At 38.2% G+C, this 13340-nt stretch overlaps 1 protein-coding gene across 1 annotated transcript in view; it reads left to right on the top strand.

The window, feature by feature from the left end:
* The window catches only part of LOC124799129, a 128469-nt gene extending 115591 nt beyond the window's left edge, over nt 1-12878 (top strand). The window contains exons 18-19 of the mRNA XM_047262669.1: nt 703-831; nt 7940-12878. Of these exons, the coding sequence (XP_047118625.1) occupies nt 703-762 (60 nt within the window). The 3' untranslated portion in view covers nt 763-831; nt 7940-12878. The remainder of the gene's footprint in view (nt 1-702; nt 832-7939) is intronic.
* The last annotated feature ends 462 nt before the right edge of the window (nt 12879-13340 follow it).

Below are 13340 nucleotides of genomic sequence, written 5' to 3'. Positions count from 1 at the left end.
AAGTGACTAGAAGGCAGAAGAATGGAACAGCTCACACTTATGACCTGGACATTGTGTCTTTACTGAAATATTGTGGGACAAGTATTCAAACTGGTGTAGCATGCCCACATTTTTTCCTTGGCAGGTATGCCTACTGTTCAATTCTGGTGTGTTTTAATCACTTAGGTTCAGCAAAAACTGCAGCTGGTGAACAATCTTTATTACATAGTATTGGTGAAACAGCAGCTGTATTAAGCATAGGCCTGTGAGTCAGTTCGTGAATGCAGCACAGTGCAAAAGAGGTTAACTGCAATTTTACGATATCGTTTCTCTTTATAATGTCAGTAGAATGTAAAGGTAGACTGTCTTTCTGTGAGTAAATCGACTGAAAACATATTATGGAGACAACCTTTCAACTGAAAAAGATGGGGATAAGGGTTTCTTTAAAATATAACGTAAAAAGGCAGGTGAAACGAAATTGCTGAACTCATAGCAATTGAGAAAAGTGTGTCACTCTGTGATTAACTTAATGGTTTTTTCCTCAAGTAACTAGCAATAGAAATAAATATTAACTGAAATAAGAAAGCTCCAGATGTATCTTCAAAAAATATTTCTATAAAAGATTATTCTGGATGACGCACATAACCTGGTATGTGAAGTAAACAGCATTTATGCTTCCGTGCCCTGGTGCTGTGCATTTAGTAACAGTTGATCCTCTTTCAGTTGGCGCTTGCTGCTGATTATGACATCAACCGGGCTGCAAACTTCTACTATTCATCCTGAAGGTGGCATCGAGGTCGCCCCTCTGTGAGGCGCACCTAAGGCAGTACTTAGCAGTTGCTATTGTCACTGGTAACTATTTCTAACACTATTGTTTGTGGTACATAGAAGTTAGGAACATATAGAAATAACACACAATCATAACATAAGAAAAGACGTGTGAAGTTGCTACACCTTTACTCATTACTGAGGAAAATCTTAGGGAAAGTAGGAACATCTTGGCTCTGAATGTTTCATAATATTATTACATTTTTTGCTGGTTAAAAATACTATGGTGTGGTGCAAAATAAATAAAATACCAAATAACTCTAGTATGTTTCTAACCAGTTTAGTCTGCATAGTTGCGTTATACTAGGGACTCTTCTGTCCGCTCCATTACAGTTGTTAAATTCTAATTAGGGTTGTAGCATTTCCTACAACAGTTCAGGATTAGGAGCATTTGTCAAGGCATCAATATCATCTTCTGTTGGTGAGAACTGCAGGCTGCAATGATCTCCATGTGTTAATTGGTGACATGAGTACGTAAGACAATTGTCTTATTGTGAAAGGGAGGAAGTAGTATGAAAAATGGATTTAGTCAGTCATTATGTGATTCCTGGCATGGGGAGCTGTTTTACATGCTGTATTGCTTTGAGTATCATCCTCGTACTAATCTTTTGTGTGCCGTTGGTAGATGAACACCACCCAGTGTAAGTGGTTGATTTTTCAGCACACAATATCCAAATAGCTGTCATGTCAGTGCGCACATTACTGCTGTGCCTCATGTTTCAGGAATGGAAAGGCCACCTTAACTTACAGGTATTTTATATCAAATGGGAAATTAATCTAAAAAAAACCCTATAAAATTATAGAGAGACAGAATGCTTGTTGGCTGGGAGGCAAAATTCTAAGTGCTGCCAATAGACACACATAAAATAATAAAAACTGTTCTGCATGCAGAACTGTTAGTTTCTTTCTCAGGGAACAAAGACAGAACCTCTTACCTGTGGTTGAAGTGAGCTGAACCCCCTTTCCTACCTTTCACAACCTGTCCCTCTTTCTTCTCTGAGGAGAAGCAAAAATTTCTACTTTCGTGTGTGTCTATTAGCAGTACTTACGAGGGTGAGTCAAATGAAAACCTTAAATATTTTTTAAGTATTATTTATTGTGCAGAAGTGGTACAAACCTTCAACATAATATCCCCCACACTCAATGCAAGTTCTCCAGCACTTACAAAGTGCATAAATTCTGTTAGAAAAAAATTCTTTTGGTAGTCTGCGCAACCACTCATACACCACATGGCATACCTCTTCATCAGAATGGAACTTCTGCTGATGGTTCTGTCCGAAACTTCTATGGTTTTGGTGATGAGGAATTGCACCATTCCTCGCCCGCTCTCTTTGTTTCCGGTTGGTGAATGTGAACCCAGGTTTCATCCCCAGTAACGATTCTTGCAAGGAAGCCATCACCTTCTCATTCAAAGTGCCGAATAAGTTCTTCACAAGCATCAACATGTCATTCTCTCATTTCAGGAGTCAGCTGCCGTGGCACCCATCTTGCAGATTTGCGGAACTGAAGCGCATCATGCACAATGTGGTGTACTGACCCATGACTAATCTGTAAACATGCTGCAATGTCATTCAGTGTCACTCGGCAGTTTTCCTTCACTATGGCTTCAACTGCTGCAATGTTCTGTGGAGTCACAACTCATTGTGCGTGACCTAGACGAGGAGCATCTTCCACTGAAGTCACACCATTTGCGAACTTCTTACTCTATTCATAGACTTGCTGCTGTGACAAACATGCATCACCGTACTGAACTTTCATTCGTCGATGAATTTCAGTAGGTGTCACGCCTTCACTACGCAAAAACCGAATAACGGAACGCTATTCTTCCCTGATGCAAGTCATAAGTGGGGTGGCCGTCTATATACTGATACTGCGACGGTAGGTGTGCATCTGCACTATGCTGCCACCTACAGGCCATTCTGCACGCTGTTTGTAGCACGCTCACCAACCTACAGGATAACGCCGTGAAATTTCGATTTGTTATTACAAAATTAAGGTTTTCATTTGACTCACCCACGTAGATTTTTCCTCCTACTGGTAAGTACTGGCCTGCCATTCCGTCTAGATCAGGGGTGTCCAATACACATGCAGCCGAATGCAAGTATCAGTGATACTCAAAAGGTGAACATCTCTCACACAATTGCTTATGCAAAGTTATGGTAACTTGAATATTTTCAATTTGAAACTCTTGCTACACAATCACACGATGCTGTTCTCTTGTTGGTCTGTCCTGTGGTCCCCCCCCCCCCCCCCCCCCCCCCTCAGCAGTTATTGTTAGTGCTTAGTACATTGAAATGCCAAAGAAACTGTTATAGGCAGATATGTAAATGGGCAGAATATGGCGCTGTGGTTGGCAACACCTATATATAAGACAACAAGTGTCCAGCCAGTTGTTAGATCAGTTGCTGCTGCTGCTACAATGGCAGGTTATTAAGATTTGAGTGAGTTTGAACATGGTGTTATAGTTGGTGCAAGAGCGATGGGACACAGCATCTCCGAGGTAGTGATGGAGTGGGGATTTTCCCTTATGACTATTTCATGAGTGTGCTGTGAATATCAGGAATCCAGTAAAACATCAAATATCCAACATCGCTGTGGCTGGAAAAAGATCCTGCAAGAATGGGAGCAACGATGACTGAAGAGAATCCTTCAGTGTGACAGAAGTGCAACCCCTCTGCAAATTGTTGAAGATTATAGTGCTGAGCCATCAGCGAGTGTCAGCGTGTGAACCATACATCGAAACATCATGGATATGGGCTTTCAGAGCTGGAGGCCCACTTGTGTACCCTCAATGACTGCATGGCACAAGACCTTACACCTTGCCTGGGCCCATTGACACCACTATTGGACTGTTAGTGACTGGACGCATGCTGCCTGGTCGGATGAGTCGTTTCAGATTGTATCGAGCGAATACTGCCTTGTGAATCCATGGACCCTGCATGTTCGCAGAGGACTACTCAAGCTGGTGGAGGCTCCAGAATGGTATGGGACATGTGCAGTTGGAGTGATATGGGACCCCTTATACATCTGCATATGACTCTAACAGGTGACACGTACGTAAGCATCCTGTCTGATCACGTGCACCATTCATGTCCATTGTGCATTCCAACAGACTTGGGATATTCCAGCAGGACAATGCGATACCCCACGTGTCAAGAATTGCTAGAGAGTGGCTCCGCTGGCCGCCAAACTCCCCAGTCGTAGACATTATTGAGCATATCTGGGATACCTTGCAACGAGCTGTTGAGAAGAGATCTCCACTCCCTCATACTGTTAAGGATTTATGGACAGCCCCGCAGAATTTATGGTGCAGTTCCCTCCAGCACTATTACAGACATTAGTCAAATCCATGCCGTGTTGTGTTGGAGCACTTCTGCTTGTTTGTGGGAGCCCTACACGATATTAGTCAGATGTACCAGTTTCTTTGGTTCTTCAGTGTGTGTTACATTAAAATACTTGTCTTTTTTGAATGTGGCCCAGGTAAACTAACAGGTTGGAAACCCTAGGTGTAGACTATGATACTCCCTGCCTGCTTGCTTTAAACTAGCAGCCACATAGCCTTGGTGGTCAGCCTTTGAAAATACCACTACTGCTGGAATGAGACAAAATGGTGCCTGCACTCATGTAGACTTCTGTTTGACTCCAGATATTAAGCACCTCTTTGGTTGTAAGTGTTATGTTGTGTGAAATATTTAGACACATTAGGACTGTTTCAAAAATATGAAAAGGTTTCTCAGAGACTGCTGCTACCAGTCAGAATTATGCTGACTAATAAATTATTTAATTAATCAACATGTTAAGAGGTATAAACCTCACCTTCAGGCTGCAGTGGCAATACAGAAACATTTGTAACTCTCGCCACCAATAACTTAGGAAGAAACCTGTACATGACATCTCACAATCAGCTGACACACATAGCTGATCGGGAATTTATAAAGTAACGTGATGCACTCGCTTCAACAAATACTTCAGACTTGATAATGTTAACAAGTCAGCTATAGTGAAAAACATAGATGAAACAACACACAGTGTTTCAATAGAAACCATCTTAAAGTAATGTGTACTTTTGAGAAGAGCTGAAGAATGGACATCTTGGAGGGAGTTGAAATATTCAAGTGGAAAAATGAGATCCTAAATGTAATTACAATATGTTAAGAACCCATATTTCTTCACCAACTTCAATTCAATACTATTAAAATAGAAAATCTGTAAAAATAATAATGTATTAGTGTTGGTGTTCGACCAATATATTGGTAATCCTTTAAAATAACTTTTACACTACTATTTTCAAAAATAACATTATCATTCTCTCTTATGGTAATATATTTCAACATCAGAGGTAAAATAGCTTTGTGGAGGAGACATTGCAACTGGTTGACAACACCAGTATTGACTTACTGATAATAAAACAAAATGAGGAGTGATGTGTTTTGTGTGTCCTTTGGAAATTTGTGAACAGTGGTTAGCAAGGCTCAAGGAACTATAACAATGCAGGTAACTGAAAACACCACAAGAAGACAGCCATTTTGTGTGAATGGAGTGAGTGATTACTAATTCTTATTTTATTTGAACAGACCTCTTATTACGTTTTCTACTCTTTCACTACAAGATGACCGCAGCACGTCACAACTCAAAAAAACAATGTTAATATCTGTGTGTACTTACATTAAATATGTTTTGTATTGCGTTGCAACTTGAGGACAAATTTTGTACCTCAAAGCATGTTGTTTCATTAAATAATTTTAGCAGTTGACAAATTTTTTGACTTTTTCATAATCTGAGCTATATTCATATCTGTAAAATTACAAAAATAAACAAGCCACCCCCCCCCCCCCCCCCCACACACACACACTGAAAAGACAGGTGTGGAAGATTGGAAAGTGGTTCAGATAATTCATGAGAAAGGATCTTAACAGTTCTGTAAGCAGAACCGTTTTCCTATTTTGAAATATTTCCATTGACAATACTTAGACTTTTGCCTCCCAGTTTTAATTTCCAAATTGAAATAGTAAATGTGTAAGTTATAGTGTCTTCTCCACTCTTGAAATACGAAACACAGCAGTAATGTATGCACTGATAGGTGCTCAGACAAATTTGTGCCGTGCCATAAACTTTCAGATATAGGGCGTTCTAAAGAATCTGTCACTGTATGATGTGGTGTTCCTGTACTAGTGGCATACAAAATATTAGTAGGCAGCAGAACACACACTTAAAAGAAGGTAAAAGGACTGGAGAGTTGTAGGAAAAGGGGTAGATTCCGGGAAAGTCATTCAGAGCCGTGGCTCAGGAGAGACTTACCGCAGGCGATGAGAAGGGAAGACATCCCGTCTCCCCAGACCCATTGTTTTAGGTGATTTTCTTGAAATCTACTCCTTTTCCTAGACCTCTCCAGTCCTCGTCCTTTACCCCTCGTCCTTTACCCCTCGTCCTTTACCCCTCGTCCTTTACCCCTCGTCCTTTACCCCTCGTCCTTTACCCCTCGTCCTTTACCCCTCGTCCTTTACCCCTCGTCCTTTACCCCTCGTCCTTTACCCCTCGTCCTTTACCCCTCGTCCTTTACCCCTCGTCCTTTACCCCTCGTCCTTTACCCCTCGTCCTTTACCCCTCGTCCTTTACCCCTCGTCCTTTACCCCTCGTCCTTTACCCCTCGTCCTTTACCCCTCGTCCCTTACCCCTCGTCCTTTACCCCTCGTCCCTTACCCCTCGTCCCTTACCCCTCGTCCCTTACCCCTCGTCCCTTAGCCCTCGTCCCTTAGCCCTCGTCCCTTAGCCCTCTTCCTTTAGCCCTCTGCCCTCTTCCTTTAGCCCTCTGCCCTCTTCCTTTAGCCCTCTGCCCTCTTCCTTTAGCCCTCTGCCCTCTTCCTTTAGCCCTCTGCCCTCTTCCTTTAGCCCTTCTGCTTGAAGGAGGAGCCACTGGTTTGGAAAGCTTGCCTGGTCGTAACCTTCTTTTATGTGTGGGTTCTGCTGCCACTTTTGAGTAGATTTTTTATTTATCCATCCAGTTACATTATTTTGTCAAAATTGATTGTTTTCATTGTTGTAGAATATTAGTAGGGAGTTATGCCCTATCAAGGAAGTATGGGATGCAAAACAGCTAGAGATCAGGCACTCCACTTTGGCTTCCATCGATGAGCCATGATCTGTGGTAATTATGTAATCCTTAGATGTCCAGTGTACTGTTGGTGCCCAGTTGGATTAAATTCCAGGGTATATCACAACCACTCTAGTTGACCAGTGCACTCGTACCATGTGTTCTTGACCACCAGCTGGTGGGTGGTTCGGAATGCACTAAATATGCACTTACTATTCTAACCTCCTAACTAGGATGTCACCCAAGATTAACATGATGGAGTTGCAGTATTGCATATTAAATATATCAGATGTTTAGGTGACAGGACTCATTGTCAAGGCCAAAAATGTAACTCGCTGTGTTCTGTTTGGTGGTGCTTGGGGGTGGGGATGCAGATGTGTCTGGCAGGTCACTGTGCATACAGATGCTGTACACAGTTGGGTGGGATGTGTGTGACCCAGTCAGCTGTGATATCTGTAGCCTGGAAGGTGATGCACTGGTTGGAATTTTTTGGGTGCTTAAGACAAGATAACAATCCTTCACTAGCTTGTGGTGTGGCTTGTTGTCGGTCATTCCTGCACTGCCTTGAATGTTTTCTCTCTGCTGAAATATTCTCTATAGAAACAAAATTATGATAAAGCTGTTGTTCAACTCCTATTTCAATTTGTAATGACTGTGGCTGGTCTCTAGTTTGCCACTAATCTAGCCATAATTAATGAAAGCCAAAAGTATTAGCTGTGTTATCCTTCGTCATTAAGACATTCACAGTGCACACTCAGAACCATCATACTGCATACCTGTGTCCATATACATTATGCATGTAGACCAAGCGATCTCACGCTGGTGTGCCATGTGTTTCTTATATGCTATTCACTGTCACAATAACACAATTCAATTTTTTCTTACAATTTTGGTTCACTAAAGTGACACTCCATATTTGATTAAAAGTGCATAAAAACCAACAGTGTTAAGTGGCCAATACATTTTACCTTAAATAATTTTTAGTTTCTTACAGAGATTACCCCATAATATCAGATGAAAGATATATTCTTTTGCTGACAGTGAATTTTTCTAGGTTGTTGCCGTGAAGAATGCTTCATGCAGAACAGAACCTGCCTGCCATCTTGGCTGTGAACTGGAGTGGAGCAATCGAAATCAGACGTCACGTTCCACAACAGTGGCTCTCAAAATGCACTTCAAAGCCTTACCAGTTGTGACATTTCCCTTAAAGTATCTTCTTTGAATGGCGATGTCGTGCTTTGAAAGAATGGGTTTCTTGTGATTCTGCTGTATTGTTACTGAAATGAGATGGAATGGAAACAGTGTTAAAGTATCTGCTTTCATGAATACAGGCAGGCTTGAAGTTTGCATATTTTCCTGGTTAAGTTGGAGATGCTGGTTGCCATGAAATGGTTTTTAGCAGTTCAGTGGGCTGTTGGTATCCAGAAAATGAGGGCTTGCTCTGGGTGCCAGTGACAGGGTTTTTGCCATTCATTGTGACATACTACGGAGTTCTAATTTTGTTAAGAGGAATTATTTCTTAAGAACTGCAGTTTTTGTCTGGCTAGTCTCAAGCATTTCTGATATGGAAGTGCACAGTATTTTTAAATTTTATCAAGGTATAATATTCTAAGCACTATTTTTGCCATAATTCTTTAAGACTTTTGTCTGTCATAATATAAAATTTTGTGACTTTTTAGAAACTGTGCAAGATTGTTCAGTGCATGGTTATGATAAATGGTCATTAAGTTTATTTACATTTTATGCAATGAAAATATTTTATTTAGTGACATCACCTCATTTTATTTTATGAAAGTATTTTTAGAGGCAGAACTGTTTTAACACGTAACCATATTGTAAATATTTTCATTGTGTACTGAACCCAGAAACCATCTCAGACACACTAATCAATGCGACAATCTGTCCATTACTGAAATGTGAGATGTAAAATTGTATAAGTAAATTGTTATGTTATGTAGATGTCCTACACATTTCAGTCTTTGCTTTTGAGAAAATTCAGGAAATTTTGCCAGTTTTGCAGATTTGAGTGCCTTACTACAACAGAAATGCTTTAAAATCCTTTGAATATACTTAATTTAACTCCAGCGCCAATTTTCACTCAGTGTGTTAATATTCATGTATCTGGAAAACACTTTAAATGTTTCTGGAAATAAAATTTTTCACATGTAAGCTATGTTCTTCAGTGCAGAAAAGTTACTTGTATTGCACCGTTAGCTCTGAGTAAATTTCATCATCGACTACCAAAAAAGACTTCTTGTTCCTTACTGATTTTTTTAAAAATTTTTGTAGAGCATTTTATATTGTTGACTGTATCTTGTTGAAATCCATAAGCAGATTAATAACAGTGCTGAGCATAGTTCTAATAATACTAGGGTATAATATCACTGGGAAATATTATACACTTCATAGCAAATAGAGAGAGAGAGAGAAAAAAATAATATAAAAGTTGTATTGCCTTTCATCTGTTTTTTCAAAGTGACTCTAGACACAAAGAAGAATTTTCTGATGTTACCTCATTGTGGAGTTTTATTCCCCCATTGTCTTGAAAATTTGTTGCGTTGACATCTTTATTCTATAGAGTTCAGTTATGAGAAAAACCCACTGCATTTTTTGATGGTGGACATCGTACCAGTACTCTGGTACTCTGTGCAATGTAACTAGTCATTTCCGGCATTGAAGGTTTTGTGTAAAGTATGTGCCACTAATATGCACCCGATTAATTGCTTTGATAGAGTTGTTGAAACTTTTGTTGATATTGATAAATCCCTCATTTTTTTATTTACTTGCATGTTCTTGACACAATCACTATGGTATGGCTTGCTATGGTTTCAATTAGTTGATGCTTTCTTTAGTTTATCATCAGTGTTGCCCCTTCCCTCTCTTCCTCTCCCTCCTCCCTCTTCCTGTGTCACACACACACACACACACACACACACACACACACACACACACACACACAATGATAAAGGTTCTTGTTTCAACAGCTGTTAGTGATTTCATAAGACTGTTAAACGTGTGTCTGGGATGGTTAGATGTGGTAATTGCAGTATTCTCTTTGGTAAATGTCATTATGTAATCATTGTGGAGAACTATGAAATTAATAATAGAAAGTACAGCTATTTTCTTCACTTAACCTTTATTAATTTCACTTTAGAACTACAAACTATGATGAACTGCATAAGCATGATAATTTTATTATCACCTTTAAAAAGTCTTCATGTCAGAAAGCAATGGCCATGTAATAACTATTTTTACTAACAGTATTTGTGTCATATCTTCACATTTATTTGTAGCAGCCCACATTCTTTAATACAGTCAATATTGTTTTTACTTTTGTAGATTTGTACATAGAAAAGTAAAGAAATTTTTTCACAGTTTCTAATTGATATAGACGTAAGTGATAGACTGTAAGGTTACAATCATGAATACTTCAATGCCAAATGTAATGTGAATTATGTTATGTATTATATGTTTTACTGAAATTGTTAAGTTCATAGGTGAAATTGGCACAAAACAGTTGACAGTGTGGAACACATAGCTATTTAATCTATTCACTGTCCCAAAAAAAAGTAAGTTACCTTTCCTTTTAGAATTTGCGCACGGCGTATTTGTCATCTTTCCTTATCCACTTCTCATCCATTGTTGTCCCTTCTCAACTTCAATTCCATTTGTCTTTAATCTATACCTTTCTTGTATTTCCTCCCCCCCCCCCCCCTCCCCCCACTCTCTCTCTCTCTCTCTCTCTCTCTCTCTCTCTCTCTCTCTCTCTCTCTCTCTCTCGATGCCCAATTTCACATATGCAACCGTATTTCAGTATTTTTTCAGAATGCAGTTTTGTAACAATACAATAATTGTATTCCTTCCAATATGCTTGAAACTCGTGTGTGTGTGTGTGTGTGTGTGTGTGTGTGTGTGTGTGTGTAGCTGACTATATTTTCTATTTGTAATATGATGATGAATACAGTTGCAAATCAAAACAAAAAAATTAAAAATGAGTATAGAGATTGGATAAATGAGTGAGACATTACACTAGATGGAGATTAGTGTTATCTTATGTTTTTAAAAATCAGACATCTGTGCCAGAAAGTATACAAATGGAGAACATAGGGAGTGAACTAGCATGCAAAAATTTACCGGATGGGAATTCGAAGAAAACATTTCCATCGAATAGGACAGATCACAACTGTTAATTACAAGTTTGAAGAGTACACAGAAAATGCCCTGAAATTATATAAATCTGACTTGGAAGAAACTTGGAATCGGCAGCTATCCATTATAGAGTAACATTTGTAGACGGTTAACTACGTAGGTACATTAACTGAGTTTGGTGTAAGTACTGACTTTTTTACTCATTTAGAAGTTGGGGTTAATATCTTTATTGAAGTGTAATACTTTTTCTGTAAGTAACTGTTCCCTTGTCCTCCCACAAAGCCTTATTCCATGGAAACAACTATGTGATATATGAAGAAAGGCTTACATACCAAAACACAGTACCATTGAAACTTTTTGATCACCACCATTTCATAAAAATTGCTAATATTATTATTGTGATCATTTTAAAAGAGGACAGAACAATTTCTGAAAATATGAATAATGGTCATTTTAAGTCTTTCCACATTCCGATGGCCTTGGAAGACAAATGCTATTTACTCCCCATGTGGAAAAATGTGACTTTACATGCCCTTCATTTCCAAGTTCTCCATTTGTCGCTTTTGAAGTGATGGAAAACTTTAAATAGTTGTGTAATGTGTTTATCTACGTATCATGAGTTGGCACATCACTTCACTTCTTAGAGGATGTCATTCACTTATTTACTTGTTTCTCGGCAAGATAAACTGAATAAATCTGTTTCTCTATAGGAAAAAGTTACAGAAAGTGACATCATTTGTGTTGTTAATAGTATTATGAAGCTTAGTTCCTAGAAACAGCTGACTTAAAAAATGTCTTCTTCTTTCTGTCTGTGCCTTCTTTATTTTTAAATGGAAAAATGAAAAAGTAGACTGATAATTATACATGGGAAACAGTTGTTTCAGATATAATACCACAAGTGAGCTGTGGCATGTTTAGTTAATGTAAGAGCCATTTTTCTGCATTTAGCAGTTGTATTAGTAATACAGTTTGAGCCTTCAGCTTCGGAGTCAGATATTGATATGTGGGATAGAAAAAAAAGTGAGTGGATCATTTTCTTATTTACTGTGTTGTTTTCTGTCACTCTTTAAAGATTTGATTTGTGTAAATTTCACTTGCTGGCACCAGTGCCTTCACTTTTATAAATTTTGCCCCTTAAAATTTCCTTAATTTTTTGTTATTTTGGTGATAGTAATGTGATTAGAAGAAGTCATATTTCATTTGTTGTGAAATATAAAAGAAGTAAACTGACATGTACAATAGATTCTGCACAATTTTATTAGTAGCAATTTAGATTGAGAAATAACTTTGATTTGTAGACTAACCTTGGACTAAAATCTCTCATTTCTTGAGAGACAGGTGTTTAACATTTGTGTTCAGTATTACTTTATCTTTTTATGAGGATTAAATTCTGAGGCATCATTGTAATTCCTCTTTCTTCGGCCATTCATTCTAATAATCTAGTCAGAATAAAATCTTTGATTATAACTAATATAAAAATGTAATAATTAAAATTAAGACAGTGATGGAAACCATAGTGATTGTTGTGTACAGAATGTTGAAACTGGAAGAAGTCGTAAACAAACTATCCTATATTTCGTACAAATAAAAAAGTGATTGCCAGAAGAATCACTTGAACTTGAATCTTAACAGCCAAGTCTGTTTGAAGAAAACACAATGTGGTTGCATGTGTTAATGAAATAGCTCGGAAGAACTTTGTTGCCACTGTGATGAGTTCATTTGTTTGTTGAGGGAGAGAGATCTCCATATGTTAGTGTGTAAACGTGTACTGTATGTCTCTTGTTGATACATGGTCAGATTTTAAGTTACAATATACATTTAAACAAAACTACTGTGTTTCTTTCTGTTGTTCCATTTAATGAGTGTCCAGAATTAAGACATCACCACAATGTTCTGATGGTACTGAATGGACAGTGCAAACACATGGATGAAGTAAGTATGCTTGTCACATGTGATATTGAAGAACTAATGACTAACAATTTTGACTTAGCAATTTCATTTTGTTGAAACTAAAAAAAAAAAAAAAAAAAAAAAGGTGGTGATGCTATCTGCCGAGAACAGCATCACTTTTAGTCAACTTATGTAAACTGTTTTTGTTTAGAACAACATTTTGTGGAAATGTTTACTAAAGAATTATGTGTAAATAATTATATATTGTGAAAGTGTACATTAATCATTTTTAGCTATTGTGACAGTGTTCATGGTATCTCCAGTTTTTTTTTAAGCAGACTGACTCACTTCTAGTGTAAATTTTCAAACATGACACTATAAGACTTAAGTGTTAATTTTCTGG

This window comes from Schistocerca piceifrons, chromosome 1, assembly GCF_021461385.2.
Source record: "Schistocerca piceifrons isolate TAMUIC-IGC-003096 chromosome 1, iqSchPice1.1, whole genome shotgun sequence".
NCBI classification, from domain to species: domain Eukaryota; kingdom Metazoa; phylum Arthropoda; class Insecta; order Orthoptera; family Acrididae; genus Schistocerca; species Schistocerca piceifrons.
Note: the sequence above shows the minus strand (reverse complement) of the source record. Positions and strands in the feature narration are given on the sequence as shown.